The 16,792-nt window shown below is 40.6% G+C and overlaps 1 protein-coding gene across 2 annotated transcripts in view; it reads left to right on the forward strand.

Moving 5' to 3' along the window:
• The window catches only part of KIF5A (kinesin family member 5A), a 44,287-nt gene that overhangs the window by 3,500 nt on the left and 23,995 nt on the right, over window positions 1-16,792 (forward strand). The window contains exon 2 of one of the 2 annotated variants that reach the window (XM_079142507.1): window positions 542-746. In XM_079142507.1, the coding sequence (XP_078998633.1) occupies window positions 618-746 (129 nt within the window). In that variant the 5' untranslated portion in view covers window positions 542-617. Of the gene's footprint in view, window positions 1-280; window positions 747-16,792 lie in introns of those variants that run through there. The other variant, XM_079142508.1, reaches the window with a different exon arrangement.

Consider the following 16,792-nt stretch of genomic DNA (forward strand, 5'->3'; position numbering starts at 1 on the left):
ATGTGCTCCCAAGTTGGAGAGAGGACTGTAATTGGGATACACTGTGATAAAGGGACTGGAAGTCCTGTGGACCTTCTTCTTCCCAAAACAGGCAACAGGCCCACCTCAGTCCCCTCCATTCCTTCCCGGAGGTGGAGCCTGAGGGAGGAACAAACAGGTCGAGAGCGTGGGGGTGGGATGATGTGAGCGAGTCGGGTAGGGAAAGGGTGAAGGCAAGGTTATTTTCGAGCATTAGGGACGGAGGAAGAAGGCGAGGAGTGAGGCCAGGCCCCACCTTTCGGTCCAAAACAAGCGGATTGCCCCCTACGAGGGAAGCCCCGCCCCCCACTGCTCGGTCGCGCCCCGCCCAGGCCCGCAGCGCGGCTGCAGCGCGAGGGGCGGAGAGGCGGAGAGCTGAGAGGACCAGACGCTCAGGTTCCCGCATCCCAGAGCTGCAGTAGCCAGAAAGCGCTCCCCAGCCCTGCTCCCCCGCCTCATCCGGGCGACCCAGCTGCTTTCTCAACCTCAGCGATTGAGCACCTGTTCTCCGTCTCGGTTTCAGCTGAGCGACCCCTCCTTCCGAGCACACACCACCTCTGCAACCTGAGAAGTGCCCCAGTTCTACGCCGGCGACCACCATGGCGGAGACGAACAACGAATGCAGCATCAAGGTTCTCTGCCGATTTCGGCCTCTGAACCAGGCAGAGATCCTGCGGGGAGACAAGTTCATCCCCATTTTCCAAGGGGACGACAGCGTCGTTATCGGAGTGAGTGCTACTCCAGGACGGAATTCGGGGAGGGGGCGGGAGGCTGAATCTTCTTCCCCGCAGAGCCTTAGCCTTTTCCTGTCATTCTGCGCCCCCTCCCCGCTGCTCAACCTCCATCCTTTTCGCCGCAGCCCCTCCTTTTTCTCGCCTGCATCAGGATGGCTGGGTGTGGCCTGGCCAGGCCGGCAGCCAAGTCTCTGCAGAGTGGGAGGGGGCCCTTCCTGGCCATCATGAGACCCAACTCCCCTTTGCTGCTCTTTGCCACCTCCCCACCTCTTGGAGCCAGCCCCGTGTTTTTCTGATGTTTTCTCTCTCCCCCAGAGAAAGCGCATCTTCCCTTTGTTATTGGCTTAGGTCTTTACCCCTGCCTCCCAATAAAGAAGGGGAAAGATAATGGATGGGCTAGAAGGGAGGTGGGCAGTCCAGGGTCTCTGTGGAAGTATGAATGGGAATGGGCTGTAGGTCCAAGTCCTCTATAGTCCCTTGAAGTAGTTACAGTCTGTACTTAAGGGTTGGGGCAAGACTGATGAAGGGTTTTCTGGGAAATAAATACATTGATGCCACACCCAGTTTGGGGGGAAGCCTCTGGAATTCTAAGGACCTATCTGCCTTTCCATCCCAGGTACAGTAGAAAGAGAATTTCAGACTCCCCAACCATCATCCCCAAGTAAATATATCCAGACCCTGAGATTGTAATGCATACTTGCTTATTCATCCTTCCTCTTGATGATCCAATAAAAAGTAGCAGTTGACCTCTACCTCATCATGACAGCCCCTATCCGTGGAGATCTTTAGGAGAACTAGTATTTATCCTTGACTTGTTACTCTATGGATAGTGTAGAATCTTTGAAAAAATCTGAAGTAGCATTGATATTTCCATTTTACAGATGTGGAGATTGAGGCCAAAATAAGTTGAATGACTTTCTCAAGGTCATGCTGAGAATCCATAGATCTGAATCCAAGTCTGCAAATCACCTTTTCTTCATATTGCATTGCCTTCCCAGATTTCTGTTCTGAACCTTCTTCTGTGATGTCCCAAAGGGAGTTTCTAGGCCTTGCTCACTCCACCATTCCCAGGCTGTGTGTGGGGTGAAAAGACTTGGGGTCAAATCCTGTAGGGCTTGACGAGTGCTGGGCTAGGAAAGTATTGCCAGTCTGAGAAGGAGGGGCATGTATGAGGGCAATCCTCAAGGTCAGAGGTGCTTCTTATGTATCTTTGATCCATAGCGCTTGGTACAAAAGCACCTGGAAACGTGCTTGTTAAAGGAATGAAGGAAAAGGGGGCAGGATGCCTGAGCCCTCTGAGTCAGTAATGAGTTTTGTACACATGCTTTAGGGAGGGCTCTAAGCCCCCACCCCCAGCCTGTCTCCACCCTCACCCACTGTCTGAATTCCAGTGGTACTTTTGCCTTGTATGTATGTTTATAGATGTATGTGTGAGTGTGAGTGTGTGTGTGTGTGTGTGTGTGAGTGTATGTTTGACACAAGAAGAGGATTTCTATTTCATTTGCCTCAAGGACCTCAGGGCTTGCAGTCTGGTCAGTCTAGCCTGGCCAGTGTAAAAGAAAGTTCATATCAACCCTTGGGGGCCCCTCTCTGAGTAGTCAGAACAACAAGCCATGGGAGTTGGAGTTTGAGGTCTGCTTGAGATATAAAGGATGAGAAACAGGAGGGGGCTAGTTATGGGAATCAAATCCACAAAAGGTTTCTACTTTAAGTGTAACTTCCTTGTTTTGGAGGGTTGTTCTGGAAGGATTTTCCAGTAAGTCTGAGGTGACTCCTATAGGCTTTCTGGGCTATCTTGGTGTGTGGGATAAGTTAGGGAGACATGTTGAGAGGAAAGATGAGGTATTGATCTGTCCAGTCAGTCCAGCAAAACAGGAGAGACACTGGGGGAGATGGGATGGAGAAGAGATGGAAAGAAGCCCAGGCCCCTGCCAGTTTAGATTCTATCTTAGCTGCACAGCTGATATTTCCTTGTCTATTTTGCCTGATATTTGTGGGTCTGTACCTTTGTCTCACTCTGTATCTTCCCTTGCCTTGGCTATCCTGTCAGTCTCACTAAAGATAAATGCTTACAGGGGGCCATTTTGTCTCAGGCAATATCCCTGGAGCTTTCGACTTACTATTAATTCCTCATTCAGTTGAATGAGGGCTTTAAGAGACATTTTTTTTTTGACACTGGGGAGTTAACCCTGTGATGCTTTACCACTGAGCTACATCCTCAGCCCTTTTTATTTTATTTTATTTTTTAGACAGAGTCTCACTAAATTACTGAAGTCCTCACTAAGTTGTTGAGATTGGCCTTGAACTTGTGATCCTTCTGTTTTAGTCTCAAGTTGCTGGGATTATAGGCATGCACCACTGTGCCTGGCAGAAGACATGATTTTGAGGAGATCCTTGAGGATCCCAGGGAATGACATTTCCTACCTCTTTTCTCCTCCTGATCTCTTTGGGGCCCAATGTTTGGGGAACTGACTGAGGAACAGTGGAGGAAGCTGCTTCAGGATGTCCGAGAAGATAAGGGAAGAGTGAAAGAAAGGGAAAATAACCTCTCCACAACCAGTCCCTGCTTCTTCCTGTGACAGCTCTTCCCTTCACCTCTGCTGCACTGCGGCTGGCTTGGGCTTCGGAGGCCCTTATGTTCTTGGGCTTTGTTCTCTGCGGAGGGTTAGAAGGATAAGCTGGAGAGACAGCTGTGTGCACCTTATTTCTCCTGCACTCCTCTGACTTCTCAGAAATTTGGGGGCTGGGGATAGCCAAAGTTAATGGCCTAAGTCATAGTGGAAGGATGTCTGGGTCACTGTGTGGTATATGTCTTGTTTTGCTCTTTTTACACTTAGAATCCAGTGTGACTCTTTCACTGAACCCATTTAAGTATCTGCCATTCTCTGCGTTGGTTTTTCGCATCAGTATCCCAGTGTTTACTGTCTGTGCTGCTGCATCCGTGCCAGACCTGGAGGAGATGACATTGAGAATACACATAGACACACCCAATCACACTCCCTCTCCCTCTCCTTCATTCAAATGTCCACAGGTTACCTCCCTCGAGACTCCCAAAAGTTAAGAGGGTTCTTAAAGATGCAAGAAACCAGGATCATCAAATACCTTGTTTAGAAAAGCTACACTGAACCTGAAGGATTGTTGGAACAGAGTTTGCTTGGTTTGGGGTGGCCTTAGATTCCTTTGATATCTAAAGAGTTTGGGGAAGTATCATTAAGGAAAATGGAGAGGGGAAGTAATGATCACTGTGGCCAGTGTCTCTCTAGCATTTCCATAGCAACAATCCCTAAGGGTGTCACCATGGAAATCGAGGCTGCTGCTTCAAGTTTGGGTTCTACCAAGTACTTTACTGAGAGTTGAAAGCTTGTTCATCTTCGGGCCCCTGATCTTAGGTCCCCCATTAGCTTCAATCAGCACACATGATGGAACACTACAGCAAATTCCTGGACCTTTTCTGCACAAATGGACAAGAAGACAATAAAGAGTAGGTTAAAGGTGAACAGAGCCCAGATTGACAAAGAGAGGCCCTCTGGAGAAGGCTATGAGGAGTGCCAAGCATGCAGGGCCGAGAAAGATACCTGTCTCGGGAACATTCCTAAAAGGTGGAGAGAATCCTAGAGTATTTCTAATGGAACAGGTCTTTTGGTCTCTGACACTGTGCCAACTTGCAGGGTATTCAATTACTTGAAGGGGGAGAGGGCGAGAATGGCCCTCTGAAAGGATGGGTAGGAGAACTGCATATTTCTGAAAATGGGATTGAGTTTGGAAAAAGGGAGTGATGAAAGCCTTTAGTTCCATCCAGAAATACTTGGAGGAATGCCCAAAAGGGAAGGGAGTGAAAAGCCATGATAAGGATCTTATGCAGGGTTGACATTGCAGTTCTCTGATCACTTTGGGTATGGGTCTGGAATCAGATTGCTTGGATTTAAAATTGTGCCCTACCATTTCTTAGATGTGTGACTGTGGGCAAGCTAACTGACCTCAGTGTTCTTATCTATAAAATGGTATTATTGTGATCAGTAAATGAAATAATGTGTATAAACTTCTTAACCGTGATAGGCACATAATAAACTCTCAATAAGAGTTAGATGTTGAGCCCAGAATGGTATCTGTCGTCAGATGTGTATCTGTCGTCCCAACTCTTCAATAGTTAGAGGTCAGAAAATTATTTGAGCCCAGAAGTTTGAGACAAGCCTGGGCAACATAGTGAGACCCTGTCTCAAAGAAAAAAGTGTGGGATGGGAAGTTAGATGTTGTTATTATTGTTTATGCTGTTTCCCTATAAGCTAAAAACTGGAAAGTGGTTAACACTTTTCCCTCTTACAAGTAGTTTCATCCAAACTTCCAGGTCCCTAGTATCTTCTTTTCTTCTTCATAAATATCTATGTTTATTCAACATATTTTTATGAAGAGTATCCTGTGGGCCAGGGACTCTGGTGTTGGGGATTTGGAAATAATTCCTGCCTTCAGTAAACTGGATCTAGATGGTGGTCCGCAGTCTCTGAAGTGACCTGGGCAGAGGCAGGAGAGAAGGACATAAGAAATGGTCTTTGCTGAGCTGGATATAGTGGCTCACATCTGTAATCCCAGCAACTTGGGAGGCCGAGGCAAGTTGGAGGCCAGCTTCAGCAACTTAGTGAGGCCCTAAGCAACTTAGTGAGTCTTTATCTCAAAACTTTTTTAAAAAGGGAAAAGAAAAAGAAATAACTTTGGCTAGCTAAATGTATGCTCCTCCACATTCTGATAAAGAATCCCCACCATAAAACTAGAGTTTGATTCAGAGTAATAATGAAAGATGTAAATAAGGGTGATGTTTCCCATATGATTAGTCTAGAGATAGAAAAAAGTAGAAAACCACTGGCTTAGTTATTCTCATGATCAGAGTAGAAAAAATAATTCATCTTGAGAGTAATCCATAGAAAATTTTAAAAAATTATACTTTAACAGAAATAAATATTTTAAAGAAGAGCTAGCTTTGGAATTTAAGGGCCCAACCAAGAGAAGGGAAGTAGGAGGTCTTTCCAGAACCCCTGAAATCGCAAGGTATTTCACATGTCTTTTCCTGCTCATGAGATTATTAAATGCACCTATTTTTAGCTCTTGGATTTTTTTTTCTTTTTCTTTTTCTTTTCTTTTTTTTTTTTTTTTTTTTTTTTTGTCCTCATAGGTTTGAAAACCGCATCTTTCTTCCCTCTGCTCTATTCCTTCTTCCCAGCCTTGGCTAAGAAAAAAGGGTTCCTCAGGCAATAATTGGCTTCAGCATTTGGAGAGCACCCTACATTTTAATGCATCCATGGAGCTTTCTGGAATCCTACGACTAGGAATGTTTTGAGTAAATGTGTGTGTGTATGTGGGTATGTTGGTGCCCATGTTCCCAGGAGGTAAGAAGGGAGGGGCAAGGCTGGCTTGTGAGTTATATTTAATCCCTTTTGGCTGGATGCCTGGCTTCATGAAGCATGGATAGAGATATCAGTGGAGAAAAGATAAGTATCATTGCCCTGAGATAGACCCGTTTTATTTGTGTTTGGTTCTTGGCCACTGGGTGGGAAAAACATTGAGGTATATTATAATTATAGAAGAAATTAAAAGTCACCCCAAATCTTACCACCCTAAGTAATTTGATGTTAGTTTTACTCTTCGTGTGTGTGTGTGTGTATATATATATATATATATTAATTTTAATAAAATTGTATCACAAATTATATGTGTGTACATGTATATACATGTGTAGATATGTACATATATACATGTGTCTGTAGATATGTCTATATATATATGCATATATGTGTGTGTGTGTGTGTAATTAAAAGCATTTTTTAGTGCTGGGGATGAATCCAGGTCCTCGTACATGTTAAGCATGTACTCTACCTCTAAGCTATATACCAGCCCTATGTATTTTTTGTAATCCATTTTATCTACTAATAAAACTTCATGACTATTTTACTCATCACAATTTTTTTTTAACTACGCCAGTCCAATGTAAGGGAAACTTTATTAAAGTCTCAAGGCCATGCATGGGACTTAGGCTCCTTTGGGGAAAGAAGCCAATGGAGGGGCTTATTTGACCTTCTTGGGATGGAGGTTGTTGGTGTGGCCACACTTCTTGTGGCAGTTGATAGCACGGGGGTGCAGGTGGGCACCCCCCGCCTGCCACTCTTGTGGCAGATCATTTTGTCACAGTTGTATTTCTGGGCAAGCTAGCTCAGGGAATGCTCAGTGATGCCACCTTGAAGGTGAAGCACCAAGTGCAGACTGTACTTTTTCTAGATGTTGTAATCTGAGAGACTGCGGCCATTCTCCAGCTGTTTGCCTGAAATATCAGATGCTGTGGGCCAGATGGGACACCCTCCTTGTCTTAGATTTTGGCTTTGGCATTCCCGATGGTGTCACTGGGCTCCACCTCGAGGGTGATGGTTTTGGCCATCAAGGTCTTCACAAGATCTGCATCTCTGCATCTGCAGCTCAGGAGCCTTGTTGAAGAAAATGAGCTCATTACAATTTTCTTATAATTTTTTTTTGTGATACCAGAGATTGAATCCAGGGCCTCACACATGCTAGGCAAGTGCTGTACATTAAGCAATATCCCCAACCCCATTAAATATTTTAAAATAGTTTTATTTATTATTTTACAATTTTAATTTTAGCAGTTCTATTATTTATTAATTTTCTATTATTATTTATTTCTATTATTACTTTTTGGTTTTCTTTTTCTATTTTTGTAGTACTGGGGATTGAACTCAGGGCACTCTATCACTGAGCTATATCCCCTGTCCTTTTTATTTTTTATTTAGAAACAGGGTCTTACTAAGTTGCCTAGATTGGCTTTGAACTTGGGATCCTCTTGCCTCAGCCTCTGGAGTTGCTGGGATTACAGGCACATGACACCATGCCTGGCTTACAATTTTTAATTTAATTTTTGAATAAGGTTTATATGTCTAGGTGTCAAAATTCAAATGACAGAGAAAGATGGTCAATGAAAAGTTCCATCTTGTTATCTTCTTCCCTGGTCACTTAGTTCTCCTTTCAGAAGGCATTTGTTGCCAGCCATTGACATATGCCTGTAATCCGAGAGACTCAGGCGGCTGAGGCAGGAGGATTGCAAGTTTGAGGCCAGCCTCAGCAATTTAGTAAGACCCCGTCGCAAAATAAAAAATAAAAAAGCACTCAGGGGTAAAGCAATCCTGGATTCAATCCCCAGTACCAAAAAACTTTGTTTTATATAGATGACAGCATACTTTATAAACCCTTCTGTGCCTTGCTTTTTTTTTTAACTCACCATTGAGTCTTGGAGATCTTTCCAGATCAACACATAAAGGTCTACTTCACTCTTTTTAACATCTGTATAATTTGCTGTAGAGATATACCATAATTTATTTAAACAGACTCCTACTGATACTGATTTTTTTTTTTTTTTTTGTACCAGGGATTGAACCCAGGGGCACTTAATCACCAAGCCACACCCCCAGCCCTTTTTTATATTTTATTTAGAGACAAGGTCTTGCTGAGTTGCTTAGGAACTTGCTAAATTGCTGAGGCTAGCTTTGAACTCACAAACCTCCTGCCTCTGCCTCCTAAGCAGCTGGGATTACAGGTGTGCACCACCATGCCTGGCATAACATCAATTTATGATATATTTATGATAGCAATTCTTGAGTTATAATTTACATACAATGCACAAATCTTTTGTGTGTGTGTGTCGTAGTGGGGATTGAATCCAGGGGTCCTCTACCACTGAGCCACACCCAAGTACTTTTTATTTTGAGGCAAAGTTTTGCCAACTTTCCATCCTCCTTTCTGAGCCTTGTGAGTCACTGGGGTGTGCGCCACAATACCTGACCCAATCCCACTCATTTTAATTAAGTAATAACAACCTCTTTTTCTTTTCCTTTTCTCTTTCTTCTCTTCCCTTCCTCCCTCCCTCCCTCCCTCCCTCCCTCCCTCCCTCCCTCCTTCCTTCCTTCCTTTCTTCCTTCCTTCCTTCCTTCCTTCCTTCCTTCCTTCCTTCCTTCCTTCCTTCCTTCCTTCCTTCCTTCCTTCCTTCCTTCCTTCCTTCCTTCCGATACTGGGAATTGAACTCAGGGTTCAAGTCCTTGTGCATGCTAAACATGCTCTACCACTGAGTCACACTCCAGCCTCTCTTTAAAAATTTTTTTTTTTTGTACTGGGGATTGAACCCAGGTGTATTTTACCACTAAGCTACATCCCCAGCTCTCTGTTGTTGTTTTGTTTTTGTTTTTGAAACAGGATCTTGCTAAGTTGCTTGGGGCCTCGCTCGCCAAATTGCTAGATCCTCTTGTCTCAGGCTCCTGAGGCACTGGGATTACAGATGTGCACTACTGTGCTGGTCTCCAGCCTCTTCTTGATGGATATTTGAATTACTTCTACTTTTCCTTCCTCTCTTTCTACCCTTCCTCCCTCCCTCTCTTGCTCTCTTCCTTCCTCCCTTCCTTTCTTTTTTGTGGTGCTAAGAATTGAACTCAAGAGCCTTGCACATACTTGGCAAATGCTCTGCCACTGAACAACACCCCTAACCCTTTTTATTTTTATTTTTAATTAATTAATTACTCTTTGGTTCTGGGGATCAAACCCAGGGACAATTAACCACTGAGCTACATTCCCAGCCCTTTTTATATTTTATTTTAAGACAGAATCTTGCTAAGTTTCTTAGGGTCTCACTAAGTGGCCGAGGCTGACTTTGAATTTGCAATCCTTTTACCTCAACCTCCTGAGCTGCCGGGATTACAGGTGTGTGCCACTACACCTGGTTTTTATTTTTATTTTGAGACAGGGTCTTGGTAAATTGCTCAGGCTGCTCTTGAACTTTTAATCATCCTTCCACAGCTTTCCAGGTATTGGAATTATAGATATGTACCACCATACTTGACCCAGTTTTTCTTTAACACAAACCACTGCAGTAAACATCCTTTTACATCCAACTTTAAGTGCTTCATCAAGCGTTTTGTAAAATGTGTTTTCTGCACTGGAATTCTGATAAAGTATGAACATCCTGGACATTTAGGAATTTTTTTTTTAATTTAGCTTTTGATTTTTTACAGACTGCATTTTGATTCATTGTACACAAATGGGGTACATCATTTTGTTTCTATGGTTATACACAATGTAGATTCATACCATTCGTGTAATCATACATGTATATAGGGTAATGATGTCTGTCTCATTCCATGATTTTTCATACCCCCCTCCCTCTCATTTCCTTCTACATAGTCTAAAGTTCTCCCATACTTCTCTCATTCCCCACCCCCCACCCCCATTATATATCATTCTCCACTTATCAGGGAAAACATTTGGCCTGTGGTTTTTTGGGCTTGGCTTATTTTACTTAGCATGATATTCTCCAGTTCCATCCATTTACTTGCAAATGCCATAATATTATTCTCCTTTATGACTGAATAGTATTCTATTGTATATATATACCACAGTTTCTTTATCCAATAGAATGATTCTTCAGAAATGTGCTGTCAGTTTACATGCTTCCTTCATTATAGAGAGTGCCTTTCCAACATCTTTTCCTTTGTGGATTCTATTTCTTGGGCTTTAATCTTTTTTTTTTTTTTTTTTTTTTTTTTTTTTATGGTATTGGGGATCTAACCCAGGGCCTCGTGCATTATAGGCAAGTGCCAGGGCCTTGTGCATTGTAGGCAAGTGTTCTACAACTACACCCCAGCTGTTTCTTGGGCCTTAGAGACTTTCACTGCCAAGAGACCGTATACATACTTCTGGCTGATTTTTTTTTCCAGAAGCCAGATTTAATTTTTAAAATATTTATAAAATAACATTTATTATTCTGGGCATAGTGGCACACACCTGTAATCCCAGTTACTCAGGACACTGAAGCAGGAGGATCACAAGTTTGAGGCCAACCTGGGTAACCTGGGTAGTGAACCCTTGTCTCAAAATAAATAATAAAAAGGACTGAGGATGTCATTCAGTGATAAAGCACCTCTGGGTTCAATCCCCATTACCACGAAACAAAGAAACTCAGTTTTTGTTTTTCCTTATGAAAACAGCTAGGTGTGGAGGCACAGATTGGTAATCCCAGCTACTCAGGAGGCTGAGCCTGGAGGATCACAAATTTGAGGCCACTCTGGGCAACCTAGTGAAGACCCTGTCTCAAAACAAAACTTTAAGAGAAGAAAACATATGTTTGCACTATTTTCTCATTATGTTTGACATTAAAAAATCTTGCATATACTACTTTTAAATAGTTTTAAAAAATGTAAAGTACAGGATACATGATGAAAAACAAAAATCTCTCTCCCAATTTCTCTTCACAGTAACCACTGTCTAGAGTTTTGCATAATTCCTTCTAGGAAAAAAATTTTGTGTATATTGATGGAATATACATCTAGTGCCACATGTCAAGCTTTAGCTAAATTTTATGGCCTTCCATGTGTTAAAACATTTCTCCCAAACTCTGGCATCTGTAGATCTAGAGGTTTAAATTTCAGTTGGATGAAGATGAACTCTAGTTATACAATTTGACAAGTAAGTTACAGTCTCTTTATACTGACTGGCAGGTAAACACTCCTGGGAAATTTGTCACTCAGAGAACAAACATTTAATCTTAGCAAGGATCTGAACTTTAATATGATTAGATGTCAAATACTTTCTTGGTTTAGCTCCCCGAGTTTTAAATATTTTGTATATTTAGCTAGGGCAGTGGCAAATACCTGTAGGCCCAGCAGCTCTGAAGGCTAATGCAGGAGGATCCAGCCTTAGCAGCCTCAGCAACTTAGTAAGGCCCTAAGCAACTTAGTGAGACACTATCTCAGAATATAAAAAATAAAAAGGACTGTGACTCAGTGCTTAAGCACCTTTGGGTTCAATCCCTGACACACACAAAAAAAAAAAAAAAAAAAAAAAGAAAAAAAAAAAGAAAAGAAATATATATAGGTATATATAATATATACACACATATTCTATATATTACATATATATCTTTAGTTTTCTTATCAATTAATATAGCTTGCAACATATTACCTAAATTAAACAAAGCACTTGTTAGTATGAATGATTTGCTTCTACACTTTTATATACTGCAATGCTAGAGATTGAACCCAGGGCCTCATGTATGCCAGGCAGGTACTCTACCACTAAGCCATACCTCTTAGCCCCTGATTCCCGTTTTTAAAGGGAAACCTATATTTCTGATTTCATATATCCATTTCACAAAAGCTCTCAGTGTATATTTCATTTACACTATAGGGAACATGCTATGCTTATGTTGCTAACCGTGCATCTTTCACTTAATTTGTCTTGAAGACCTTTCCATATGAAGACAAATGGTTTATTGAGGAAGATATTTTTAAACTTTGAGGTACTTTTTATTGTTAATGAATTGTTCTTCATTTCTACAGTTTGCGTCTCTCTGCTTCATTCAATAGCATATTATTTAGTCTCCAGGTGTTGGAATAATTTCTGTTTTTTATTTTGTCATTGATTTCTAATTTCATTCCATTATGATCTGATAGAACACAAGGCAGTATCTCTATTTTTTTTGCATTTCCTAAGGGCTGCTTTGTGGCATAACATATGGTCTATTTTCGAGAAGGTTCCATGTGCTGCTGAGAAGAAAGTGAATTCGCTCGTTGATGGATGGAATATTCTATGTATCTGTTAAGTCTAGGTTATTGATTGTGTTATTGAGTTCTATGGTTTCTTTGTTTAGTTTTTGTTTGGAAGATCTATCCAGTGGTGACAGTAATGTGTTAAAGTCACCCAGAATTATTGTGTTGTGGTCTATTTGATTCCTGGAATTGAGAAGGATTTGTTTGAGGTACATGGACGCACCGTTGTTTGAGGTATAAATATTTATGATTGTTATGTCTTGCTGATTTATGCTTCCCTTAAGTAGTATGTCTTTCTTTATCCCTTCTAACTTTGGCTTGAAGTCCACTTTATCTGAAATAAGGATGGAAACCCCCGCTTTTTTACTGAGTCTGTGTGTGTGGTAGGTTTTTTCCCATCCTTTCACCATTAGTCTGTGGATGTGTTTTTCTATAAGATGAGTCTCTTGAAGGCAGCATGTTGTTGGGTCTTTCTTTTTAATCCATTCTGCCAGTCTGTGTCTTTTATTTATTTATTTATTTATTTATTTATTTATTTATTTATTTATTTTTTATTGTAAACAAATGGGATACATGTTGTTTCTCTGTTTGTACATGGCGTAAAGGCATACCATTTGTGTAATCATAAATTTACATAATGTTGTTTGATTCATTCTGTTATTTTTTCCCTTCCCCCCACCCCTCCCACCCCTCTTTACCCTCTATACAGTACTTCCTTCCTCCATACTTGCCCCCCTCCCTAACTCTAACTCTATCCCTAACACTAACCCTTCCCTCCCCCCCCATTATGTGTCATCCTCCACTTATTAGCGATATCATTCGTCCTTTGGCTTTTTGAGATTGGCTTATCTCACTTAGCATGATATTCTCCAATTTCATCCATTTGCCTGCAAATGCCATAATTTTATCATTCTTTATGGCTGAGTAATATTCCATTGTATATATATGCCACAGTTTCTTTATCCATTCATTAATTGAAGGGCATCTAGGTTGGTTCCACAGTCTGGCTATTGTGAATTGAGCAGCTATGAACATTGATGTGGCTGTATCTCTGTAGTATGCTGATTTTAAGTCCTTTGGGTATAGGCCAAGGAGTGGGATAGCTGGGTCAAATGGAGGGTCCATTCCAAGTTTTCTAAGGAATCTCCACACTGCTTACCAGAGTGGCTGCACTAATTTGCAGCCCCACCAGCAATGTATGAGTGTACCTTTCTCCGCACATCCTCGCCAACACCTGTTGTTGCTTGTATTCTTGATAATCGCCATTCTAATTGGGGTGAGATGGAATCTTAGGGTGGTTTTGATTTGCATTTCTCTTATTACTAGAGATGTTGAACATTTTTCCATATGTTTGTTGATTGCTTGTAGATCTTCTTCTGTGAAGTGTCTATTCATTTCCTTAGCCCATTTGTCGACTGGATTATTTGAATTCTTGGAGTAGAGTTTTTTGAGTTCTTTATAGATTCTGGAGATTAGTGCTCTATCTGAAGTATGATTGGCAAAGATATTCTCCCACTCTGTAGGCTCTTTCTTCGCATTGCTGATAAGTTTCCTTTGCTGAGAGAAAGCGTTTTAGTTTGAATCTATCCCAGTGGTTGATTCTAGCTTTTATTTCTTGTGCTATGGGAGTCCTGTTAAGGAAGTCTGATCCTAGACCAACAAGGTGAAGATTTGGACCTACTTTTTCTTCTATAATCTGCAGGGTCTCTGGTCTGATTCCGAGGTCCTTAATCCATTTTGAGTTTAGTTTCGTGCATGGTGAGAGATATGGGTTTAGTTTCATTCTGTTGCATATGGATTTCCAATTCTCCCAGCACCATTTGTTGAAGAAGCTATCTTTTCTCCATTGCATATTTTTGGCCCCTTTGTCTAGTATGAGAAAATTGTATTTATTTGGGTTTGTGTCCGTGTCCTCTATTCTGTACCATTGATCTACCTTTCTATTTTGGTACCAATACCATGCCGTTTTTGTTACTATTGCTTTGTAGTAGAGTTGAAGATCTGGTATTGCAATACCCCCTGTTTCACTCTTCCTGCTAAGGATTGCTTTAGCTATTCTGGGTTTCTTATTCTTTCAGATGAATTTCATAATTGCTTGCTCTATTTCTGTAAGGTACGTCATTGGGATTTTAATTGGAATTGCATTGAATTTGTATAGCACTTTAGGTAGTATGGCCATTTTGACAATATTAATTCTTCCTATCCAAGAACATGGAAGATCTTTCCATCTTCTAAGGTGTTCTTTAATTTCTTTCTTTAGTGTTGTATAGTTCTCATTGTAGAGGTCTTTCACCTCTTTTGTGAGATTGATTCCCAAGTATTTTATTTTTTTCGAGGCTATTGTGAATGGGGTAGTTTTCCTAATTTCTCTTTCTGAAGATTCATCACTTATGTATAAAAATGCGTTGGATTTATGGGCATTGATCTTGTAACCTGCTACTTTACTGAATTCACTTATGAGTTCTAAGAGTTTTCTGGTGGAATTTCCCAGGTTCCTCTAAATATATAATCATGTCATCAGCGAACAGGGATAGTTTGAGTTCTTCTTTTCCAATTCGTATCCCTTTAATTTCTTTGGTTTGTCTAATTGCTCTGGCCAGAGTCTCAAGAACGATGTTGAATAGAAGTGGTGAAAGAGGGCATCCCTGCCTTGTTCCAGTTTTAGGGGGAATGCTTTCAGTTTTTCACCATTTAGAATGATATTAGCCATGGGCTTAGCATAAATGGCCTTTACAATGTTAAGGAATGTTCCCACTATCCCTATTTTTTCTAGTGTTTTGAGCATGAAGGGGTGCTGTATTTTATCAAATGCTTTTTCTGCATCTATTGAAATAATCATGTGATTCTTGACTTTAAGTCTATTAATATGGTGAATTACGTTTATTGATTTCCTGATGTTGAACCAACCTTGCATCCCTGGGATGAAACCCACTTGATCATGGTGCACTATCTTTTTAATATGTTTTTGTATGTGATTTGCTAAAATTTTGTTGAGAATTTTTGCGTTGATGTTCATTAAGGATATTGGTCTGAAATTTTCTTTCCTTGATGAGTCTCTGTCTGGTTTAGGTATCAGTGTGATATTGGCTTCATAGAATGAGTTTGGGAGGGTTCCCTCCTCTTCTATTTTATGGAATACTTTGAGAAGTATTGGAATGAGCTCTTCTTTAAAGGTTTTGTAGAACTCGGCTGAGAACCCATCTGGTCCCGGACTTTTCTTTGTTGGTAGGCTTTTGATGACTTCTTCTATTTCAGTACTTGAAATTGGTCTATTTAAATTGTTTATGTCCTCCTCGTTCAGTTTAGGCAATTCATATGTCTCTAGAAACCTGCTGATGTCTTCGAAATTTTCTATTTTGTTGGAGTATAGATTTTCAAAATAGCTTCTAATTATGTTTTGTATTTCAATCCTGTCTGTTGTGATATTTCCTTGTTCATTCCGAATTTTAGTGATTTGGGTTTTCTCTCGTCTTCTCTTTGTTAGTGTGGCTAAAGGTTTATCAATTTTGTTTATTTTTTCGAAGAACCAACTATTTATTTTGTCAAATTTTTTGTATTGTTTCTTTTGTTTCAATTTCATTGATTTCAGCTCTGAGTTTAACTATTTCCTGTCTTCTACTACTTTTGGTGCTGGTCTGTTCTTCTTTTTCTAGGGCTTTGAGCTGTAGTGTTAGGTCGTTTATTTTCTGAGTTTTACTTCTTTTATTAAATGCGCTCCATGAAATAAATTTCCCTCTAAGTACTGCTTTCATAGTGTCCCAGAGATTTTGATATGATGTTTCTTTATTCTCATTTACCTCTAAGAATTTTTTAATTTCTTTCCTAATATCTTCTGTTATCCATTCATCATATAATAGCATATTGTTTAATCTCCAGATGTTGAAATAGTTTCTGTGTTTTACTCTTTCATTTATTTCTAACTTCAATCCATTATGATCTGATAGAATACATGGTAGTGTCTCTATCTTCTTGTATTTGCTAACATTAGCTTTGTGGCATAATATATGGTCTATTTTAGAGAAGGATCCATGTGCTGCTGAGAAGAAAGTGTATTCACTCTTGGTTGGATGGTATATTCTATAAATGTCCATTAAGTCTAAATTATTGATTGTGTAATTGAGATCTATGGTTTCTTTGTTCAATTTTTGTCTGGAAGATCTGTCCAGTGGTGAGAGAGGTGTGTTAAAATCACCTAGTATTATTGTGTTATGGTCTATTTGGTTTCTGAAATTGAGAAGGATTTGTTTGACATACATGGATGAGCCACTGTTTGGGGCATAGATGTTTATGATTGTTATATCTTGCTGATTTATGCTTCCCTTAAGCAGTATGAAATGACCTTCTTTATCCCTTCTGACTAACTTTGGCTTGAAGTCCACATTATCGGAAATGAGGATGGATACTCCAGCTTTTTTGCTGAGTCCATGTGCATGGTATGTTTTTCCCCATCCTTTC

The sequence above is a fragment of the Sciurus vulgaris genome, assembly GCF_902686455.1.
Source record: "Sciurus vulgaris genome assembly, chromosome: 5".
NCBI lineage: Eukaryota > Metazoa > Chordata > Mammalia > Rodentia > Sciuridae > Sciurus > Sciurus vulgaris.